General features: G+C 49.3%; 2 protein-coding genes across 6 annotated transcripts in view; one reads left to right on the top strand and one right to left on the bottom strand.

Annotated features, from left to right (window-relative positions):
- Window positions 1-923: 923 nt before the first annotated feature.
- On the bottom strand, window positions 924-7,389 carry TTC24 (tetratricopeptide repeat domain 24). The gene is made up of 11 exons (XM_032651736.1): window positions 7,329-7,389; window positions 5,422-6,131; window positions 5,028-5,231; window positions 4,287-4,415; window positions 4,021-4,133; window positions 3,576-3,674; window positions 2,435-2,532; window positions 2,178-2,278; window positions 1,421-1,517; window positions 1,107-1,262; window positions 924-1,005 (listed from the first exon to the last, which is right to left on the bottom strand). Exons 2-11 carry the CDS (start codon window positions 6,125-6,127, stop codon window positions 924-926), a joined length of 1,785 nt encoding a protein of 594 aa, XP_032507627.1. The 5' UTR covers window positions 6,128-6,131; window positions 7,329-7,389.
- Window positions 7,390-9,555: 2,166 nt separating this feature from the next.
- The window catches only part of IQGAP3 (IQ motif containing GTPase activating protein 3), a 40,833-nt gene continuing 28,379 nt past the window's right edge, over window positions 9,556-22,009 (top strand). For 2 of the 5 annotated variants that reach the window (XM_032606495.1, XM_032606477.1), the window contains exons 1-9: window positions 9,556-9,625; window positions 12,195-12,282; window positions 17,471-17,627; window positions 18,271-18,348; window positions 19,652-19,728; window positions 20,476-20,543; window positions 20,633-20,746; window positions 20,993-21,171; window positions 21,617-21,695. In XM_032606495.1, coding sequence (XP_032462386.1) covers window positions 9,589-9,625; window positions 12,195-12,282; window positions 17,471-17,627; window positions 18,271-18,348; window positions 19,652-19,728; window positions 20,476-20,543; window positions 20,633-20,746; window positions 20,993-21,171; window positions 21,617-21,695 — 877 coding nt within the window. In that variant the 5' untranslated portion in view covers window positions 9,556-9,588. Of the gene's footprint in view, window positions 9,626-12,194; window positions 12,283-17,470; window positions 17,628-18,270; window positions 18,349-19,651; window positions 19,729-20,475; window positions 20,544-20,632; window positions 20,747-20,992; window positions 21,172-21,607; window positions 21,696-22,009 lie in introns of those variants that run through there. The other 3 variants (XM_032606484.1, XM_032606469.1, XM_032606504.1) reach the window with 2 other exon arrangements.

The following is a 22,009-nucleotide window of genomic DNA, read 5'->3' as shown; positions in this document are numbered from 1 at the left end:
CAGTTTTTAAGGTGAGTCACCTGAATCACGTCTTCTAAGGATTCAATTTAGTTTTCATAGAAACTGCTTGTTTTCACACTCTTAGTTTATCAATTTAATTAAATTACATATTACAATAACACAACTGGAATAAACACATTTGGTATCAAACACAACCAACTCGGTAAGCAATGGCTTAACTGGGGGAGTAGAACTGACTGCACAGCATTCTAGAAGCTTCTCACTGCCTAGGTTTGAATCGCAGCTTCACTTACTAGTTGTGTGACCTGGGTGGCAAACCAGTTAACTTTTGTGCCTTGTTTTCCTCATCTGTGACAGGGGATTCATCTGCTGTGAGGATTAAAGGAGAAGACACCTGTGAAGCACTTAGAACAGTGTGTGGCATGTGCTAAGTGATCAGTGTTACATAATACTGTTGTTGCAGCTGCTGGTAGCAGTTTTGCTACAGGCCTGAGGGGCCTGTATCCAGGATCTGCTATGTTTCTTGGAGGAAGAGGAATGCATCCATTGGTTGGTTAAGGCGTATCTTCTGTAGCATTAGATCGCCATTTCTCATGTGAGAAAATGGAGTCAGTGACTCCAAGGCCTCTTAACCAAGATGTCATGGTTTTAAGAACTGGCAGGGGCCTTAGCAGTTGTGAGGTTTGAATCCAGAAGGAAAGGGGGGAAATTCACCAACCGTTTTCCATTTTTCTTTTGCTTATTGAGTCCAAAACTCCCAACGAGGAGCACACAGACTGCCTCAGTGCTGAGACTGCAAAGCCTTTGTCCAGCCTGCTCCGGATCCCACTTTCTGACATTGTATTCTGTGTCCATACAGTGCTCACTGGGAATGACTGGGAAGGGGCTCAGCCCCAGAAGCCCCTGAAGTGTGTATGTTGAGGAGGTACTGCAGGGGCCATGCTGTGGCCAGCAGGGGAGGGTCACATGATCATGCAGAAGCCAGACTCAGTGGATCTCCTCTGAGGGTTCCTGCTGGGGGGTTCCCTGGGCTGTTTGGATGACCTGAAGGAGGCAGAGAGGGGCTTGCCAATGGGAGTGACTAGGGAGCAAACAGAAGGCAGCTTGCCCTGGCTCCCGTTTCTGTTACGCTCTCTGACCCTTACCTCTGCTCGCAGGCTCCAGGGCAGGAGGGAGTAGGCTTAAGCCGCCTGTCCCCCAGTTCAGCAGAACTCTCCCTTTCGCTGAGGGCTACACTCAGGCTGTGCAGGAGGCAGGGGACACCCTGGGCCTCCAGAGCCGGGTGAGGGTTCTTCAGATTGCTAAAGGGCAAAGACAAAGAGGCTCAAAGCACCATATCCCTAAGCACCAGACCACATCTTCCCCCAACTTCATGTTCCATTAAAGTCATCCAAAGCCACACCCTCTCCTACTTCTTTTATCCATTCTCCAGGCCTCTTCCCTTCCCGCAGGGACCCACCTCTTGCTGTGGGGGCCGTTGGTGACCGGAAGGCCAGGATTCTCCATTCTGAGGGGGCCTTGGCCTCCAAGTGAGAGATTGGCCCTGGGTCTTGGACCTGAATGGAGAGGACCAAACACATTCATCACAGGCCTCTCTGTACCAAGAACCATCATGGTGGGAACGAGACATCTTTGGGAGAAGAACAAGGAGGGTGGGTATCAGGGGATGTACTGGTCACTGTACACAGAGGAGACACCTGTACAGGGCAGGTGCTTGGCAAACCTGGGCCGACTAAAGTTGGGGATGATTCACCAGTGTCACTGATGCCTGGAAGAAAACACGCTGAAAAGAAGACATCAGTGAATTCAAGTCACCAAGTAGCAAGGAACTCTGTCCTCAGAGTGCCAAGCCCTTGGGGAAGAGATTAGTAAACAGCAAGTTAAGGTAAGAAAAGCATCCAGTGCCTGACATGTAGTAGGTGTGAAAGCCTTGGTGCCCTAAGATACAAAGTTCTAGATGTTAGGAAAGCCTCGGAAGCAGGGAGGAAGAGGCGATTCAGGAGAGGGTTTAGGGGAAATGGGCCAGTGCCTTGAGAGACAAGCAGAAAGTGGGGAGGGCTGGTCCTGGGGTTGGGAATATAATGTGTGTGGGGTGCAGCCTCAGTATCAGACCTGAGGCAGGGAAGTGACAGAGTGGGGCATGGGGATAAAGGAAATGAGAGTCTCCCATTTGGGGGAAGGCGATGCACAGCTGGAAACAGCCTACTTAGACTCACGCTCCAGTCTTGGTGTCCAAGACGTCGTGAGAACATTCGCCGACTCTTCCTCTTTCCCCTCGTGGCCCTCCTCTAACTCATCTTCCCACCTATCGGAAGATCTGTAGGGGCAGGGAACAGGGGGCAGAGTGGCACTCCGGCCAGATCCCCCCCTCCCCAGATCCCACCGGCCACTGCCAGGCTATGACACCTCCCAACACCCTCCAGAGGCCATACCCACACCTGAAGCTCTGTTCCTGCCTGCCCTACTCACTCACCTGTACCGCACTCCTGCTGTACCTTTTCCCACCCTGGCTGGGGTCCCCACCACGGGGCAGGCCCCACCTGGAGCCTGGGGCCCCCCTGGAGCTGAGGTCTGGGAATGAAGGGGAGTAAAGGGAATCAGTTTGAGAAAAATGGCCACCCCAGCAGTGGTTGTGGTGTGCATGTATGTTCTCTCCACACACAATGGCCCCAGAGGGACAGAGAAGTGCTAGAGACAGCTGGGCTGTGCCTTGTGTCTGAGGATGAAATTACAGAGCAAGGCCCTTTGTTGTGTTAAGGTCCCTGCTAGTAACTCTCAAGTTAGAACTCGGGGCTCATGGACTGTCAGAACTGGCCAGAGCTTAATGACCACCTCATCCTGCCTGGGGCCTCCGGGACAAAGTCACACAAAGTCGGTGGCCAACTTCAGATGGAACCCAGGTCTTCTGACCCCCAATCCAGTCCTCTGCTTATACCAGGCTCATTTAATTTTACTTGCAAATTATAAATATGGTGTCCTAGTCTTTCAAATAAGACAGAACATAAAACCTAGTAAATAAATATTACAAATAGTAAAGTATAATTTCAATTCCTGGCGTAGGAGGTTGCCTGAGAAATCTCAGAGTGTGAGGGAGGAGGCAGCTGGAGAGACGCTGACCTGTTGAGAGAGGCTGGGAGGTAGTGAGAGGGGGAGGAGGGGTCAGAGAAGGAGGGGCACGGCTAGAAACCCACAGAGAAATGCCCCCCAGCGAAGGAGGGAGGGGAGAGAGGAACGTCCTTGGAGCACTACTGCCATCCTGTGGCCCTTTGGGGAACTGCAGCCAAGGACAAACCTTTCCACCTGCTCACAGATTTTTTGCTCAGTATCTTTGAAGACACCCCTTGGCTTTCACCCGCTGAGCTACTTACCACTCAGCCAAGGCCCTGGCACAGCGCTAGTGTTGGAGACGTGCCACAATCCCCCACCCACCTCCCCATCCCCAGGTGGCCTCTGGAAAGTGATATATGTCCCATATGCAGGCCCCAGGGCCGATGAACACAGGTGAGCAGTCAAGGGCAGCAGCAGCCCTGAGGACATCAGCTCTGCTCACCACCACCCCTTTCTCTGGGTAACCTCTCCCCACCCCCCGCTCCTTGTTTCAGGTGTCATCTCACCAGGGTGTGGGTTGGGAGCAGCCCACCCCGGGCCAAGTGGGTCCTTATGGCGTCTGTCAGCTTGGCCACCAGCCGCTCTCGCACAGAATCTGGCTCCTTCTGGGGAGAGAGTGGATAATGGAGTAATGGAGGAAGCCTGGGCTTTGTGGTCCTCTGGGGATTGGGGAAGAAAGAAACAGGGAAGGGGGAGGAAAGGGGGAGGGAAGGGGACTTTGTCTCCCCTCTTTTCTAGCCCATCCCCATGCCTTTGCCAGGGTCCTGCCACCACCTGCCCAGAATTGTGGACAGAGATGGACTCTTCCTCTCAAGAGTGTCCCAGGACCTAGCACACAATGTGCTCAATGCACGTTGGACGAGGGAATGAATATCAGCCAGAGAAAGGATAGCAGGAGAGCAGCTGGAGGGATACTGGGGAAGAGTTAGATTCTGGGATGGAGGGTCTCACCTGACACCGGGCCAGCGCTTCCTTATAGTACTTCAAAGCCTGGTCATGCTGCCCCAGTCTGGCTGCAGCAGCCCCCAGACCCTCACAGGCCTGCCATTGCCCCTTCACGTCCCCTGGGGAAGACAGCCTGAGAGGTCCTCCCACAGCTCCCTACCCCTCCAGAGGTACTCCCCACCCCCAGTCCCCCTATCTGCCTCCCCACCAGCCCCAAGGATTCTCAGCCTTTGTCCCACCCCAAGCCACCTGCAAACCCCCCTCACCCTCACCAGTGTCCCGGGCAGCCTGCAGAGCATGTAGATAGTTGTCTCTGGCAGCCTTGTGGTCTCCCAGCTGGCTCAGTGCAAATGCCAGGCTTCCAAAGCTCCGGCCCTGCTCCCACCGCTGCCCCACAGAGCCTGGTGATAGAGCCCGCCCCATATTAAGAGAGGACTTTGGCTGCTGGGGCATCAGGACCCTACCCCCAAAGACAAAGGGAGGGTTGCCAGGAGTCCTTGTTCTCAACCCTGGCACACCTCCAGATGCACCACAAAGGCCTGAACGCTTGAAACCCAGCCTCTCCTCAGTCCTGAGCTTTGGCCTGAATGCCTCCCCTATGCTAGTTTGAGCCACGTATAAATCCAGGGCGTCAGGCAAGGCACGTATTAATAGCTCCATTTTTATACATGTAGAAGCTGAAGCTCAGAAAGCAAAAATGACTCGCTAAATGTCACACAATCATTTAGAGCAAGCACTGGCTCCACTTCAGGCCTCCTCTACCAGCCAGGGCTCTTCCCTCTGCCCATTGTTGCCTTCCCAACCCCAGGCCTCAGCCTCTGGGCCCATAACCCTCTGTCCTGTCTGGCTATCCCATCTCCTGCATCCCCTGCACCCCCTCACTCCCCTGTCCTGGACTTCCCAGTCCCATAATTAGTTCTAAACGTCCATCTACTCTTCAGCCTCTGGGCCCCAGCTGGAACCCCTTCTTAGTCCCTTGGCCCCAATCCCATTCCCCAGCCCCTGGTACCCACCGTGTGTGTCGGCAGCCTTCTGGTGAAACTCCCGGGCTTCCTGATAGTTGCCGAGGGCATTGTGGGCCATCCCAAGGTTTCTTAGCACCGTGGCCTCCTCTCCTGGCCCCCGGCACAGGGGCAGGGCTTGCTGGAAGGCCTCTGCTGCTAGCGGGAACAGCTGGAGCTGGGAATAGCCCACGCCTAGGTCGTTATAGAGTTGCCCTAGAGGGCATGGCCAAGGTCAGTGGTAGCCAGGTCAGATGCAGCTGAAGCTGTACTGCTGCAGCCTCTGCCCCACTCTCCCAGGGTTCCCCCAGTCCTCAGAATTGCCTCTGCTTCCACCCCACTTCTCAGAGTATCACCAAGCCTTAATCTCCCCAGATCCCGCACCTTCTCTGCCCAAAGGCCTCACCCAGCAGTCCTCGCTCAGTGCTCCTCTCAGCAAGCCTCCGGCTCTCCTCCAGCACCTGCACCACATCACCCACCCCATGCTGCCCACTCTTCAGCATACAGCCCGCTGCAGCCCCCAGGGTCAGGGCTGCAGCCCTGGGTTGCCCTGCTTGGGCGTAGGCCCGGCTCGCTTCCTGCAGGCAGTGGGCTGCTAGCTCAGGCTGTCCCAGAGCCTGGTAGCAGGCTCCCATTTTTGCCTGGGCTTGCCCCTGGTCACCTAGTGGCTGGTAGTGGCCCAGGGCCTTGTGATACCAGGCCAAAGCCTGAGGCAGGTCGCCCAGGGCGTGGTAAGCCAAAGCCACGTTGAAACACTGGTCGCCATGACACCCGCCCTGGGCTGTCTCTTGAGGTTGAGCTCGTAGGAGCAGCTCAAGCCCTCTGGCTGGGTCCCCAGTCTCCACGTAGGCAGCCCCCAGATTGAAGGCACAGGCCCGGAGAACAGGGGTGTCCCTGGTTTGTGGTGACTTGGAAGCCAGGAGGAAGGCCCTCTGGAAGCTGGTCAAGGCCTCATAATTCTGACCAGCCAATAGGGCCCTGTGGCCAGCCCCGGTGAGGGCTTGGATTCTGGCCTCTTGCCGTGGCCACTTTCTTTTCTTCTTTTTCTTCTTGGAGCTTGAAGGCGAGGGCGAGGACTCTTGCACGGTATCCTCAGTGTTGAGGGAAGACATAGTGCTGACGATAGGGAGCAGAGGGGTCAGTATGTCATCCTTGGCTTCCTCTGAAACACTATCCCTCTAGGCAATTCAGCTCTGCCTCTGCCCTGGTGTGACCCTCAGGGTGTCAAGGATTTCTCTCTGACATCTCACTTTGCTTCATCTAACCCGTTGAACACCATATTAACTCTCACTCTAATGTCCAGACTAGTTTTTCGTCCTCCAAGACTCACTTCAAGCTTCCTTCAGAAAGCCCCTCCCCTCAACCAACTGGGTCCCTCTTCTGTACCCCCATAGCACCTTATGTCCTTTACGGCATTTATCACACCGGGTTTAGGGTTATTGACTTTCTTGTCTATCTCCCCTACTAGATTTGGAGCAACTTGAAGGGTCTGGCACATAGATTCTCAATATATGCTTATTGAATGAGATGAAAAAGTTTTATAGATCATTACATTATTATTACATATATAGATTTTACCACAATAAAAATGGTTTATTGAATGAATAAATGAATGGATGAACAAACAGAGCACATACATGGCCTCTTCTCCACCATCTCCTTCACCCTGTGCCTCCAAAGACACCCACTCATATCTAGGTTCTCCTGCTGTCTAATCTCAAGGTATAGTTCAAGTCCGCTCACCAAACAGTGAGCTCCTGCTGCGTGCTGGGAGGGAGCCACACAAGGCACTGGTGGCACAAAGCTGCATAGGCCATGGAATTGGCAAGGAGCCAACTTCCAGGGGCAGGGCTACTGTCTCTCCATTTACTGCTTACTCCCTATCTCCAGGGGAACCTCTTTCTCCCCTACCTCCTTGGCTTTCTGTCTGCTTGCTAGTTTCAGTCCCCCAACATCCTGCTCTGGTCTCCAGGGCACTCTTAAACCCAAATACATTTCTCTCATCAGCATGTGTTTCCCATTAGTATCTCTCCCCCAGAAAGGCAAAGCCTTTTCATGAACTCTCCTCCCAAGAGACAGGAAAAGGAGTGGAAAAGATCCAGTAGCTGAGCTCTCAGCCCCTCCCATTTGCTTCTTCTTCTCCCCTTTTTTTTTCTTTAGGAGAAGCAGGCAGAGGTGATACATTTTCCTTTTAAAGAAACTCCCCCTGCTCCTAAGAACAGCCAGGAATCCTGTCTCTTTGAGACCCGCATTCCCGAGGCATTCCCGGCTGCCCCCACAAGGTCTTGGGGCCCCAGACACAAAACGCCTTACCTCCCTCGATCTCCTCTGTAGCTGGCTTTCTGGAATGGTCCCTCAGGCTAGGGTTACCTCCCTTATCTCTTAGCTCAGAGCCCCTGGGGTTCCTAGACAACCAGGTACCTCCCTCCACTCCTAGGGAATTCTTTGATTGACAGCTCAAATGCCCTATCTTAGTGCTGAACCCTGCTGGTGCTTGGGCACAGATACCTGGATTCCATTGCCCTTCCTGCCCCACCTCTCCCCACCCTTGCAGACACACGCATCAATCCTTCACTTCAGGCAAGAATCAAAGCATCAAGGGCTTGTTACTAGTCACAGCTTCAAAGATCGTCTATCCCATTCCCTCATTTCACAGAGGAAGGGACCTCAGAAGAGCAGATGTAACTTGCCTGAGGTCACAGAGCACTCATGTAGCTAGGATTAGAGCCCAGATTTTCTGATTCTGGGCTAATTAGCCTAAGGTCCCTTCCACTAACCGTAATTGCGAGCTTTAATGAGGCTTGGGTTGTCCCAGAAGTGAACCCTTTCACACATACACACACGAACACACACACTTATACACTGTGCTTCTGTGTGGTAGTTTCACATTTGGAAACAGGGTGAAAGGTTGATGGTCAGGAAGGGCCTGGAGATCAGAAGAGCCTCTCTGGCCCCGGAACTCCTTTTTCCAGCTCCACTGATCTGCAACCTCCAGGTTCTGCTTAATGAGAGGACAGCAGGCCCCAGGACAACAGGCACCTACTGCCCTAACTCACCAAGGGTGGCCTGCATCAGAAAGCAAATGTCCTCATTTATCTGGGAGAAAGGCCTCTTTTAAGTAGAGGCCATGGCCAGAAACAAAATTATAAGGAAGTACTTGGGCTCACCTGCATTTGCCAGGTAGCCTCTGCTGAGTGCCTGCTGCGTGCAGGCCTGGTGCTGTGTGCCACAGATGGTGCCCATGCCCGAGGCTGGCTCTCCTAGCAGCCTGCGGCTTCTGCCCATGGGCTGGGCCTTCAGGATGCTACCACAGCATAGCCAGAGCCAAATATGCAGCTCAGTCTGTTGTTCACTGAGTAGCCTCTCTTAAGGGGAGAGGAGGATTTGGGGAGGGAGCAGGGACTGAAACCGTTCTCACCAAGGTTCCAATGACCTCTCAATGATCTAGTGATCATTTCTGAATCATTTTTCTTGTTTGATTCCCTGCTGTATCTGATATATCCTTGCAACTCTCTCCTCACTTGGTTCCACGACCCACTGTGTCCTGGCTGTCCTCCTGTGCTGACAACTCCTTCTCCATCTCCTTTGCTTGCCCTCTGTCCACCTCTTAAATGCTAGTGTTCCCCAACACTCTGCCCCTTTGCTCATTTCTTATTTTACATGCTCTTCCTCAAAAATTTCATCCAGTCTTTTGAATTTTTTTTAATTGAGTATCGTTGATTTACAATATTGTGTTAGTTTCAGGTGTACAGCATAGTGATGCAGTGCTTTTGCAGATTATATCCTATTACAGGTTATTACAAGATATTGGATATAATTCCCTGTGCTATACAGTAAATCCTCATTGCTTCTCTATTTTATGTAGTTTGTTCATCTCATACCCCTAATTTGTCCCTCTCTGCCTCCCTCTCCCCTTTGGTAACCACAAGTTTGTTTTCTATGTCTGTGAGTCTTTTTCTGTTTTGTATATACATTCAGTTGTATTATTTTTTAGATTCCATGTATAAGTGATACCATGTAGTATTTGCCTTTCTCTGTCTGGTTTCACTAAACATAATATTCTCTAGGTCCATCCACATTGCTACAAATGGCAATATTTTATTCCTTTTTATGGCTAATATTCCATTTTATATATATATATATATATATATATATATATATATATATATATATATATATATATATATATATATATATATAGTAGGCCCTCAAGTTAAAGGGACCAAAGAACACTATAGGAAGTGTGTGTGGGGGGGTTAATGGGAATACCAGGGAAAAATGATAGAGGCAGGGGTGGGCGCAGGGGCTACTTCAAATAAGACGGTTTAACAGCGAAGGAGCCCTGGAGAAACAGCGACCCAAAATACCACAGGAACGGGAGCTCCCCTCCGGGAGCGCCCCTCCGCGTCTTGGACGGTACCCTTCGTCCCATCTGGCGGCGCACCTCCCAAGCCTGGAACTACAAATCCCAGAGGCCCCTGCGGCACAGACAGGAAGTGTCCTGTCTGCCTGTGGCTACGATGAGGGGCGGTGGCCGGGCGGCGGGAGATTCAAACCTGGAAGAAGGAGAAACATGGAGGGGAGAGGAACGGGCCCGTCCCGGGCGACCTGTGAGTGTCAGAAGGGGCCGAGAAGGGTCCGGCAGTGATGCCACTGGTCGGGGACTCGGCGGTCCTGGGAGAGGTTGGGGCTGGGGTTGGGCGCAGGGCCAACCAAGCAAGGGGCGGCCGAACTGTGCTCAGTGGGGAGGGAGCACTCAGTCCGGACTCCTGCGGGCGGGAGTAAACCTGTGAGCTGCGAAACGCTCCGACTTCTGTGTCGCGCTTCAAAGCTTACAAACAGTTTTCTCACTTATTCCCAAATTCTGGGCTGGGAGAATGTAGGTGGTCTGGATGGCCCCTTAAAAATTCGGCAGTTACTCTTGGCTACCATACTTGCCAAGCGCTACCAGGGGACGGGACGCCTAAAAAGGCCTGCGGGGGCTTCCTTGACTTTTTGATGCTTCTTTGAGACAATGCCTCTCAAACTTTACGGTGTCGGAATTACCCGGGGAGCTAATTTAAAATGCAGATTCCTGAATCCTATCCCAGAGCTTTAGCAACTATAGGTCTCGACTTGGGCCCATAATCTGCATTTACAACAAGCACCGCTGTGCTTCTTCCGTCACCCCACATAATTGTGATGCGGGTAGTCCAAGTACCACACTTTCAAAAACACTGCTTTACAAAGAGAGACTGGGGTCCGAAAAATGGGACCGCGGAAAGGTTTCCATCTGACCTTCTGAAAGAAAAGCAAAATCTACTCCTTTCCCTTGCTCTCCATTAGGATTCAAAAAGCGAAGTCCACGTCCACCTATCTGTTGAAGGAAAGCTAGTTCCAGATCTGAAAAGGACAGGAAAACTGATTTTTTTTTTTTAAGACTCTGTGTGTATGTACAAAGTCCCGCCCATCTCTCACAGTCCTCAATTCATAACTCTGAAGTGATGTCACTCACTTACTGGTTTATTTTCCATGCTTAGCAACCAAAACTTGTTTCTTGTACACCCCCCTCAGAAGAACTGATGGATTTCCTGCGATTGGCCAGTGCTTTCCAATTTGAACATGGAGGGGTGTGTGTGTGTTTGTGTGTGTGTTTTAACTTGCTTAACTGACAATTCAAAGAAGCCCTGCCCCTGCCCCAATCATATTGCAGGATATGCAACATAATGAAAAGAGAGAAGGAGTTGGAACAACATTAAGTGCTGAGTCAAAGACATTTGCTAAGCTCTGTCTCTGTTTTCAAGCTCTCTGACTTTATTTTCTTGGTGTATGTGTGTAGCTTTCTCTCATTTTGTCAGCTTTTGTATTGTCTTCCCTAAGGAGACTAGAGAGATAGGGGAGAAGAGGGGGGAAAAGGATTAAAGGAGGCTGTGGCTAAGGCAGAATATGAATGCTGTCTCATTTCAGGGATTTCCTGTTCTTGAGTTTGGGAGTCAGAGATTGTCTGCATTTTATTTAGCTTGGAGACTGTTTTACTCCTCAGGTGACCTATACCAAAAGGGAGAGTAAATACACCTTTGTGATCTTTTAAAATTCTCTGTCCTTCCACTTAAACCCAAGTGAGTGGCTTTTTTTCACATGGTTCCCTCTGTTGAACTGCCTTTTCTCCCTTTCTGCCTGTTCATTCTTTAAGATTCTACTCACAGGTAGAATCCTTTGCTTCCTCTGCTGCTTCCATAGACTATTTTTATTTATTTATTGGAGTATAATTGCTTTACAGTGTTGTGTTAGTTTCTGCTGTACGATGAAATGAATCAGCTATATGTATACCTATATCCCCTCCCTCTTGGACCTCCCCCCACCCCCCGCCCCCCCCACCCCCCGCCGACATCCCACCCATCTAGGTCATCACAGAGCACCGAGCTGAGCTTCCTGTGCTTTATACCTTGTCCCCACTAGCTATCTATTTTACACATGGTAGTGTATATATGTCCATCGTACTCTCCCAGTTTGTCCCACCTTCCCCTTCCCGCCCTGTGTCCACATGTCCGTTCTCTTTATCTATGTCCATAGACTATTCATGAACTATGATCGCACTTCTCACATCAGGTTGAAGTTTTTTACTTACATGTTTTTCTCTTCTAATAGTAATCTTTGTACTTCTTGAGAGTAGGGGTCCACTAGTCCAGTGCCTGACATATAGGAGGTATTGAATGAATGAATGGCTGCTGAATGATGAGTTCTAGTTAGTCCTGTTAACCTAGCCTCTGGGAGAGTATCTGAGGAGGATGACACAAGTACAGTTCTTGGAGAACTCAGAATCTAATTAGGGATAAAATGAGGAGCTAAGTTCCCAGCCAAGGAGGGATCTGGACATTCCTACTAGGAGGTACTGAGGGAAGCGCAGTGAAGTAGGTTTTGGAAGGGGGAGGTCAGGAAGATGGCTAGAGGGGAAAGGGAAGGAATGCCTCCAATACAGGAAGGATCCCCTCTTAAAGGGTGGGGAGGCCTCCCTTTAACAGGATGCTGACTAGGAAAGCTTTACTGGATGGGAGAGAAGATTGGAGCCAGTGTCCTGGGACTAGGGGGACAGACATGTGGGAGATGCCTCCGGTTTCCGAGCAGAGTTGCCTTGGAAAGTCTGTTAAGAAGAAGCTTGCTACAGCCCTCTGTCTAATGCTCCCCTCCTTGGTTCCTCAGATGAACGCCTCACAGCTGAGGAAATGGATGAGCAGAGGCGGCAGAACGTCGCCTATGAGTACCTGTGCCGGCTGGAGGAAGCCAAGCGGTGAGCAGAGCGACCGCCTCTTTCTGGTCTCCCTTTCCCACCCTTCCCACCCCAGCCACCTGCCCCCAAAGCAAATACAAAAAGACAAGAGTCCATTCTATGGGAAAGGGAAAGTTGAAATAGCATCTTTTTTTTTTTTTTCTTTCAGACTATTTTTTAAGAGCAGTTTTAGATTCGCAGCAAAATTAAGAGAAAGATACAGGGATTTTCCGCATGCTTCCTCCCCACAAGCATACATAGCCTCCCCCATTATTAACAGCCCCCACAAGAGTGGTATGTTTGTTACAATTGGTGAACCTACTTGGACACATAATCCTCCAAAATCCATAGTTTGCCTTAGAGTTCACGCTCCACGTTGTACACTGTAGTCTATGAGTCTGGACAAATGTATAATGACATAGCCATCCATCATTATAGTATCATAGAGTAGTTTCACTACCCTAAAAAGTCTCTGTTTCATTTATTCATTCCCTCTGCCGCACCCCCACCCCCACCCCCAACTCCTGGCAACCACTCATCTTTTTACTGTCTCCATAGTTTTGCCTTTTCCAGAATTTCACATACCTGGAATAATACAATATGTAGGCTTTTCAGATGGGCTTCTTTTACTTAGTAATATGCATTTAAATTTTCTCCATGTCTTTTCATTGCTTCCTAGCTCATTTTTTACTAGTGCTGAATAATATTCCATTGTCTATATGTACCACAGTTTATTAATCCATTCACCTATTGAGGATCATCTTGGTTGCTTCCAAGTTTGGGCAGTTATGAATAGAGCTGCTATAAACATCCTTGTGCAGGTTTTTATGTAGATGTACGTTTTCGACTCCTTTGGCTAAATACCAAAGAGCACAACTGCTGGATCATATGGTAAGAGTATGTTCAGTTTTGTAAGAAACCACCAAACGGCTTTCCAAAGTGGCTGTACAATTTTGTATTCCCACCAGCAACGAATGAGAATTCCTGTTGCTCCACATCCTCAGCAGCATTTGGTGTTATCGGTGTTCCAGATTTTGACAATTCTAATAGGTGTATATTGGTATCTCACCATTGTTTTAATTCACATTTCCCTGATGACATATGATGTGAAACATCTCTTCAGATGCTTATTTGCCATCTGTATATCTTCTTTGTATATCTTTCTTTGGTGAGGTGTCTGTTAAGGTCTTTGTCCCATTTTTTAATCAGACTCTTTGTTTTCTTACTGTTGAGTTTTAAGAGTTCTTTGGATATCTTGGGTAACAATCTTTTATCAGATGTGTCTATTTTTTTTTTGCGGTACGCGGGCCTCTCACTCTTGTGGCCTCTCCCGTTGTGGAGCACAGGCTCTGGACGCGCAGGCTCAGCGGCCATGGCTCACGGGCCCAGCCGCTCCGCGGCATGTGGGATCTTCCCGGACCAGGGCACGAACCCGTGTCCCCTGCGTCGGCAGGCGGACTCTCGACCACTGCGCCACCAGGGAAGCCCAGATGTGTCTTTTTTTAAATAATTATTTTATTTTATTTTATTTATTTATTTTTGGCCATGCCATGTGGCTTGCGGGATCTTAGTTCTCTGACCAGGGATTGAACCTGGTCCCTGGCAGTGAAAGTGCCGAGTCCTAACCACTGGACCACCAGGGAATTCCCTCAGATGTGTCTTTTGCAAATATTTTCGCCCAGTCTGTGGCTTGTCTTATTATTTTCTTGACATTGCCTTTTGTAGAACAGAAGATTTAATTTTAGTGAAATCTAGCTTATTAATTATTTCTTTCAAGGAATGTGCCTTTGGTGTTGTATCTAAAAAGTCATTGCCATACCCAAGGTCATCTTGGTTTCCCCGTTGCCTTCTAGGAGTTTTACAGTTTTGCATTTTACTTGGAAGTTGATGCTCCATTTTGAGTTGATTTTTATGAAGGGTGTAAGGTCTAGGTCTAGGTTCATTTTTTGCATGTGGATGTCTAGTTATCCCAGCACCGTTTGTTGAGGAGACTATCTTTGCTCCATTGTACTGCCTTTGCTCCTTTGTCAAAGATCAATTGACTATATTTATATGGGTCTCTGTTCTGTTCCACTGATCTATTTGCCTATTCTTTCACCAGTACCACACTGTCTTGATTACTGTGGCTAAGTCAGGTAGTGTTAGTGTACCAGCTTTGCTCTTCTCCTTCAATATCATGTTGGCTATTCTGGGTATTTTGTCTCTCCATGTAAATTTTAAGAGTCTCATGCTCCACCGACTGAGTTAGCTGGGTGTGCCTCCATGTAAACTTTATTTTTATTATTATTTTTTTAAATTTATTTTTGGCTGAGTTGGGTTTTCGTTGCTCTGCGCAGGCTGTCATTAGTTGCCGCGAGCGGGAGCCACTCTTCACCGTGGTGCGCGGGCTTCTCATTGCGGTGGCCTCCCCTGTTGCAGAGCACAGGCTCCAGGTGCAAGGTCTTCAGTAGTTGTGGATCGCGGACTCCAGAGCGCAGGCTCAGCAGCTGTGGCGCACAGGCCTAGCTGCTCCGCGGCATGTGGGATCCTCCCGGACCAGAGCCCGAATCTGTGTCTTCTGCATTGGCAGGCAGATTCCCAACCACTGCGCCACCAGGGAAGCCCCCATGTAAACTTTAGAATCAGTGTGTGGAGATCCACAAAACAACTTGCTGGGGTTTTTTTTTTTTTTTTTTTTTTTTTGCGGTATGCGGGCCTCTCACTGTTGTGGCCTCTCCCGTTGCGGGGCACAGGCTCCGGACGCGCAGGCCCAGCGGCCATGGCTCACGGGCCCAGCCGCTCCGCGGCATGTGGGATCCTCCCGGTCCGGGGCACGAACCCGCGTCCCCTGCATCAGCAGGCGGACTCTCAACCACTGCGCCACCAGGGAAGCCCCTTGCTGGGGTTTTGATTAGGACTGCATTGAATCTATAGCTCAGGTTGGGAAGAACTAACATCTTGACAATATTGAGTCTTCCTATCCATGAGTATGGACTATCTCTCCATTTATTTAGTTCTTTGATTTCATTCATCAGAGTTTTGTAGCTTTCCTCATGTAGATCTTGTACATATTTTGTTAGATTTATACCTAAGTATTTCATTTTGGGGAGTGCTAATGTAAATGGTATTGTGTTTTTAATTCAAATTCCACTTGTTTGTTGCTGGTGAATTGGAAAGCAGCTGACTTTTATTTTATTTGTTTATTTATTTATTAAACATCTTTATTGGAGTATAATTGCTTTACAATGGTATGTTAGTTTCTGCTATATAATATTTTATTTTATTATTTTTATATTTATTTTATTTATTTATTTGGTGGCACCAGGTCTTAGTTGCAGCAGGTGGGCTCCTTAGTTGCAGCTTGCAGGCTTCCTAGCTGCAGCTTGCCATCTTCTTAGTTGTAGCACATGTGCTCCTTAGTCGTGGCTGGCGGGCTCCTTAGTTGTAGCTGGTGGGCTTCGTAGTTGTGGCTCGTGGGCTTCTTAGTTGTGGCATGCATGTGGGATCTAGTTCCCTGACCAGGGATCAAACCCAGGCCCCCTGCATTGGGAGCACAGAGTCTTAACCACTGCACCACCAGGGAAGTCCCACAATTGACTTTTATATATTAACCTTGTCTTTTGCAACCTTGCTATAATCACTTATTAACGCCACAAGTTTTCTGGTATCATGCTTTCAGATTTTCTACAAAGACAGTCATGCCATCTGTGAACAAAGACAACATCACGTCCTTTTATCCCCTTACATACTTTTTTTTTTTTTTTAATTTATTTATTTATGGCTGCGTTGGGTTTTCGTTGCTGCGCGTGGGCTTTCTTTAGTTGTGGCCTTACGGGCTTAGTTGCTCCGTGGCATGTGGGATCTTCCCCGACCAGGGCTCAAACCCGTGTCCCCTGCATTGGCAGGCAGATTCTCAACCGCCGTGCCACCAGGGAAGCCCCCCCTTACATACTTTAATACATATCTCTATATATGGACACTTGGTTACATAACCACAATACCATTATAATACCCACCTAAGTTATTCATTAATCCTTGGATCAACACCCAGGCCATCTTCAAATTTTCCTGATTGTCTGAAAAAATCATCTATTTTTACAGTTGGCTTATTCAGTTAAGGATCTGAAAGAGTTCACATTTGACATTTGGTTGTTATGTACTACTAAGTCTTCTTTCATCTGGAACTGACATAAACAGTTCTTTATGTCATTGACTTGTCGAGGAAACCGGGTCATTTGTCCTGTAGAACATCCTACATTCTGGCTTTGTCTATTCACTTCCTGTGTCCCTCAACTTGTTCTTCTGTACCCCATATTTCCTGTGAATGGATGTTGGCTCTAAAGACAGGATAAATGCTTAATTCTTTCCTTTTAATCAATAGCATATTTTTAATGTTCTCCAAAGAAAGTAGGTAGGATGGGGTAGGGAAGGCATGAAGGGAGGTGTGACTGGCTCTCTCTTTGAAAACAGATCTTTCCTATAGGCCCCAATATGCGGAGAAGCCCTTATTCTCTCCCTCGTACAATCATCAGCCATAATAATACTTTACATTTATATTCAAAGTGTTTTCACATTCATTAAGTCATTTAATCCTGGCAGCTGCCCACTGAAGCAGGAGGTACAGGTGGTATCTTCATTTTGCAGATTATACAGCTGAGGCCCAGAGAGGTGAAGTGAGGGAAATGGCGTGGAAAGCAGGTCTTCTGATTCGAAGGGCTGTGACCTTTCTGTCCCTTTGTGCTGCTCTCCTCACTTCAACCCTGGGGCCTCCCTGCTCCCCTCATCATCATCAAAGCTGGGTTATGTGCTGTGTAGACATGACTTTTGTATACCTGGGTTCTCAGAACTTGCAGAATAAGAGAAGTGAGCAGGTACAATTTGGTTCAACAGTCAAATGCATAACCAGACTGAGTGAGAGGTTATATCATGTAACAGGTAAGAGCCTGTTTAAGCCTCACTGAAGATGGGCAGCTTCAGTATCTGTCAGGGAAGATGTATAGGGTGGGTGGGAGCTGAGGATAGGCCACTCCAGGTGTTTGCGGTAGCTTGGGAGAAGGTGGGAACAGCCAGGCAATGGGCAGAGAGGGGAGTTGGGAGTAGGGCAGGAACAGGAGGCAGGAGAGAGTGAGAGGCTGCCTAGGGGGAGAGAGGGAGGGAGGGAAGGTCTTGTGGTTGGAATGAAGTGCTGTGGCTTGCCAGAGGGGGTGAGAAGCTTCTCTCATGCTCTCAGCTGGATGGAGGCCTGCCTGAAGGAGGAGCTTCCTTCCCCGGTGGAGCTGGAGGAGAGCCTCCGGAACGGAGTGCTGCTGGCCAAGCTGGGCCACTGTTTTGCACCCTCTGTGGTTCCCTTGAAGAAGATCTATGACGTGGAGCAGCTACGGTACCAGGTGGGGAGCAGAGGTCTCTACTTTCTACCTTCTTCCTCTCAAACTATCTGTTCTCAAAGTTGTGAGAGTGGGGTGACCATATAATTTATTGTCCAAACCTGGGTACTATTGAGGATAAAATGGGTGCTAGTAATCATTGCACTGGAACAACGGGTTTCAATTGGTGTCTTGCAGCTAGGCGGTGTGTACTATGCTTAGCAGCAAGGGGCATTTGCTAGGTGGGCTTTGAGATGCCTCTGATATGAGAACTTCCAAGCAGATTTTTCTACCCACAGTCTACACTCAGAGGCTTGTGAGCTTTGCCACCTTGAAGTTACTTCCAGGACATGCTGCCCCTTCCCTGTGCTCTAGTCAACCCAACCCGCCTCTCCTTCCCATCCCAGCTCCGGACTCCCCTTTTCCAGGAAGCCTTACTAGCTTGCTAATCCCATCCCTGTGCCATCCTTCCCAAATGACCCACTGGGTCATCCATCCCTGGTGGTTTCTCTCTGTTTTTGTGTCTCTGTCCTGGGGGGATGGGAAATCCATAGCACAGGGTCCTCTGCCCCCACCCCTTGAATCTTCAAGCTGTGGTCTGGGCTCTACCCAGAGGGAACCCTGAGAACTGTGGAAATAGATTCTCTTCTCTTTCCTTCCCTTTTAGGCAACTGGCTTGCATTTCCGTCACACAGACAACATCAACTTTTGGCTGTCTGCAGTAGCCCACATCGGTCTGCCTTCGGTAACACTGGGTCTCAGGATTGGGGTTCATCTTTGCTCTTCACCAGTACTCGCACCTCCACCACACACATGCTTTATCTCCCTGGCACTCTTTAGTGCTCATCTCCATGTGTCTTCTAAATGAATTTAATCTAAGAGTTTAAGTTCCCTGAGGCTGTATGTCTTTGAACCATGTTACTTGGTCTCTGTCTTCACTTCCTTGTGGGTAAGGGAAGTGAAGGGAGGTGAAGGCAACCTGGCCCAGGATGCATTGTTGCCATTGTTCCCATTAGTCAGTGAGGCCCCTATATAACGCAGGAGGTGGGCCTCATGTTGGCCAGCCATCTTTCCACCAGAATTTCATAGTGTGAAGCAAGGACAAACCACATCCCAAGGCGTTAGACTTGGAAGCCTAGGCCAGGACCCCAACTGGACACATGCTGCATGTCCTCTCACTCTTTGACTCTCAGTTTGTTTCTCATCTGTAAAGTGGGGATAGTAATCCCTCCCCTGTCTTCCTTATAAGGTTGTCAGGAAGATCACATGATCTGTGTGAATTCCTTTTGCGAATTACAAAGAACTATACAAATTAAGGCATAAGATTCTGTAGCGTTTTTCTTCACTGTAGAAGGCAATTATAAGACAAGGAAATAACAGTTAAGACAGATGCTTTGGTGAGAGGCAGATCAATAGAGGCCATGTGTTCTCAGTGAGGCTAGAACACTTTTAAGTCTCTAGATTTGGTCTTTTCTTATGTATCTAAGGTAACCAAGAGGTACTGAAGTTAAACCTCATTACAGTCACCAGGTGGCATGAGAAATCATGCCTGGGGTTACTCAGTTCTTAGAGGGGCCCCCACTGATCAGAGACCTTTGGCTTGAAGACAGGGGTGGCATGCCCTGACCCTTTGCAGTCCTTGGCAGCGTGTGTTTCATTAGGCCCCTTGTGGAGTCATGGCCAGCTCCCAGCATGCCACCTTTCTGGCAAGAGTCCAAGGTGAGGGGCACAGGCTGGCTGTGTCTGTAGGATGAAAAGGGGGCCTGTTTCTCCTGGAGCATGTGGCCTGCGTCCTATAGCCTTGATAGCCTTGTCTGGTGTTTGGTTAATCTGGGGCTGTGTGTCCGTGGCCGGGTCTTGGCTTAGTATGGGTCCCCAATGCCTTTCTTTTACACTGAGTGTGTGGATGCAGTGCTGACTGTAAAGAGTTGGGGAGATTGACCCAGAAGCCCCAGGTCAGAGAAGAAACCCATTCCTCAGCCCCTCTCTCCATATCTGGTGCTGCTTCAAAGTCTTCAATGGCAGTAATTGGCTGGTTTCCCCTCTAGACCTTCTTGCCAGAGACCACGGACATTTATGACAAGAAGAACATGCCCCGGGTGGTCTACTGCATCCATGCACTCAGGTGAGAGACTGAGACTTTTGTCATCCAGGTTCCTCTAGGTGGATGCAACCAACAGTCAACAGCAACAAACATTGCAGCAGGGAGGATGGAAGATAGACCACAGGGAACACTTCTCAGAGGGACATTTTTGATCTACATAGTTTTGTTTAGACTTATGTGCATGCTGGAGGGCACATTTATGTGTGATCTGTGTGGATGAAGGGAAAGAGCAGGCGGGGAAGAGTGTTCAGCTTGTGCCCGGGGTGCAAGGAAGTCAGATTAGGATGCATCTGGAGTGTCACATGCCATCAGCGTGAATGGAGAAGGCTATTTAGTCCTACTCGCAGCCAGCCATCAGCAACCAGTTGGCTAAAGCATAGAAAGTAATTGACCAGTTCCTATGTCCATCATGTCATCTCTTCCTGAATTCATTTCCCACATCCTTTGAGGACTCTGTGCCTTAGCTTAGCGGGTTTCTGCTTGCTATGCCCTTTCCATCCTCCATCTCCATCCAGTGACCTGCCACTGAAATGTGTCCTTCTCTGTGAAGCCTTCGCAATCCCCCCAGAGCTCCTACAGCATCTTATTTTTCTGCTATGGCATTGCCTTGTGCTGACTTACAATAACATCTCTCCCTGTGAATGGGGGATGACTTGTGGGCAGGTGCTGTATGGTCTTCATCTCCAAGTCCCCATAGTATCTCCTGCAAACCTATTACAGTCAGCATGTGAAAATGAATAGGCCCCAATGCCTTCTATTCTTTCCTAGTCTCTTCCTCTTCCGGCTGGGATTGGCCCCTCAGATACATGATCTATATGGGAAAGTGAAATTCACAGGTAAGCCCAGCTCCTTCCCCAACCACCACAGTCTGGGCAGGTCTTGGGGGTTCTGGACCTGATGAAGGGCATCTGTGCTATCATTGCAGCTGAGGAACTCAGCAACATGGCCTCTGAACTAGCTAAATATGGCCTCCAGCTGCCTGCCTTCAGCAAGATCGGGGGCATCCTGGCCAATGAACTCTCGGTGGATGAGGCTGCAGGTAGAGACCAGGCTCCCCTGCTGGGGTAGCTCAGTGAGTATGGGAGGACTCTGAACCTTATAGCCCCTGCATAAATCCTGGATACTTCTCATCATAGGCAGGGCCAACAGCCTACCTGGCTTGCCTGGCCCCTGTGGATGGAAAAAGGGGATGGATGATGTCAGAGTGGGGTCTGCAGCTGGTTACGCTGTAGCTGGACTGGGGTTTGCTCTGGCATCCTGACCTTGTCTTTATGTCCCCTCCTAGTCCATGCAGCTGTTCTTGCCATCAATGAGGCAGTGGAGCGAGGAGTGGTCAAGGACACCCTGGCTGCCTTGCAGAATCCCAGTGCTCTGCTGGGGAATCTTCGAGAGCCTCTGGCAGCCATCTACCAGGAGCTGCTGGCCCAGGCCAAGATGGAGAAGGCTGCCAATGCCAGGAACCGCGTAAGGAGCCTTGGATGGCAGGGGCCGAAAAGCTGGGTGGCCTGGAAAATCTCGAGTGAAACCAGGACTCCTATTTGTCCTGTCTCCGGAATCCAAAGTTGCCTAGAGAAACTAACTTGTCGGTTATTTTTGAGAAACAGGAGAGGAACTCAGGAGAATAATGGGAATTCAAAAGAGAAGATAGGGGAAAATGTTCTGGGGCAGGGCTGAGAGACTGGAATGTAGAACTGGATGAGATTAGACTGGAGATTCCAAAGGGTAGTTCAACTTAACTGTGTCAGTGCCAGGGGGTTAGATCCCACGATTTCCCCAGATTCCTTCCAACCAAACTGACCTTTGGCCTTGGGAAGACCCCCAGAAGAAGAAATAGTTATAGACAGGGAGGGAGGGGTAAGAAAGATTGAATTGGTTTTCCCAGGTTCCCCTCTCAATGTAGTTTTTGCAGAATGATGGAGAAAGCCAGGACATCTATGACTGCTACCTAACTCAGGCTGAAATCCAGGGCAACATCAACCATGTCAATGGTAAGAGAGAAAGGCCAGGAGGGGTTTGAAGGGTAAGCCCCCGCCTAGGGAGTTATGGGGTTGGCTTCTCTCAGGCCAGAAGACCCATGACCTCACTTGGGCCAACACTTATTTCAAGGGAAGATCAAAGTCAAGGCTGTGTGTGCTCTGTTTTATGTCTGTTAACGTCTGGAGAAGTGGTCGCTGTCAAGGGGGCTTCTGTTTGAATGGACATCCATAGAGTGGACAGAGGCAAAGGGACAGGCTTTTCAGCTCTTGGTTCTGGGGGCGGTTGGTCTGGGGTCCTTCAAGAAGAGAGTTTGGAGAATGGATGG

The sequence above is a fragment of the Phocoena sinus genome, chromosome 1 (assembly GCF_008692025.1).
Source record: "Phocoena sinus isolate mPhoSin1 chromosome 1, mPhoSin1.pri, whole genome shotgun sequence".
Classification (NCBI taxonomy): domain Eukaryota; kingdom Metazoa; phylum Chordata; class Mammalia; order Artiodactyla; family Phocoenidae; genus Phocoena; species Phocoena sinus.
Note: the sequence above shows the minus strand (reverse complement) of the source record. Positions and strands in the feature narration are given on the sequence as shown.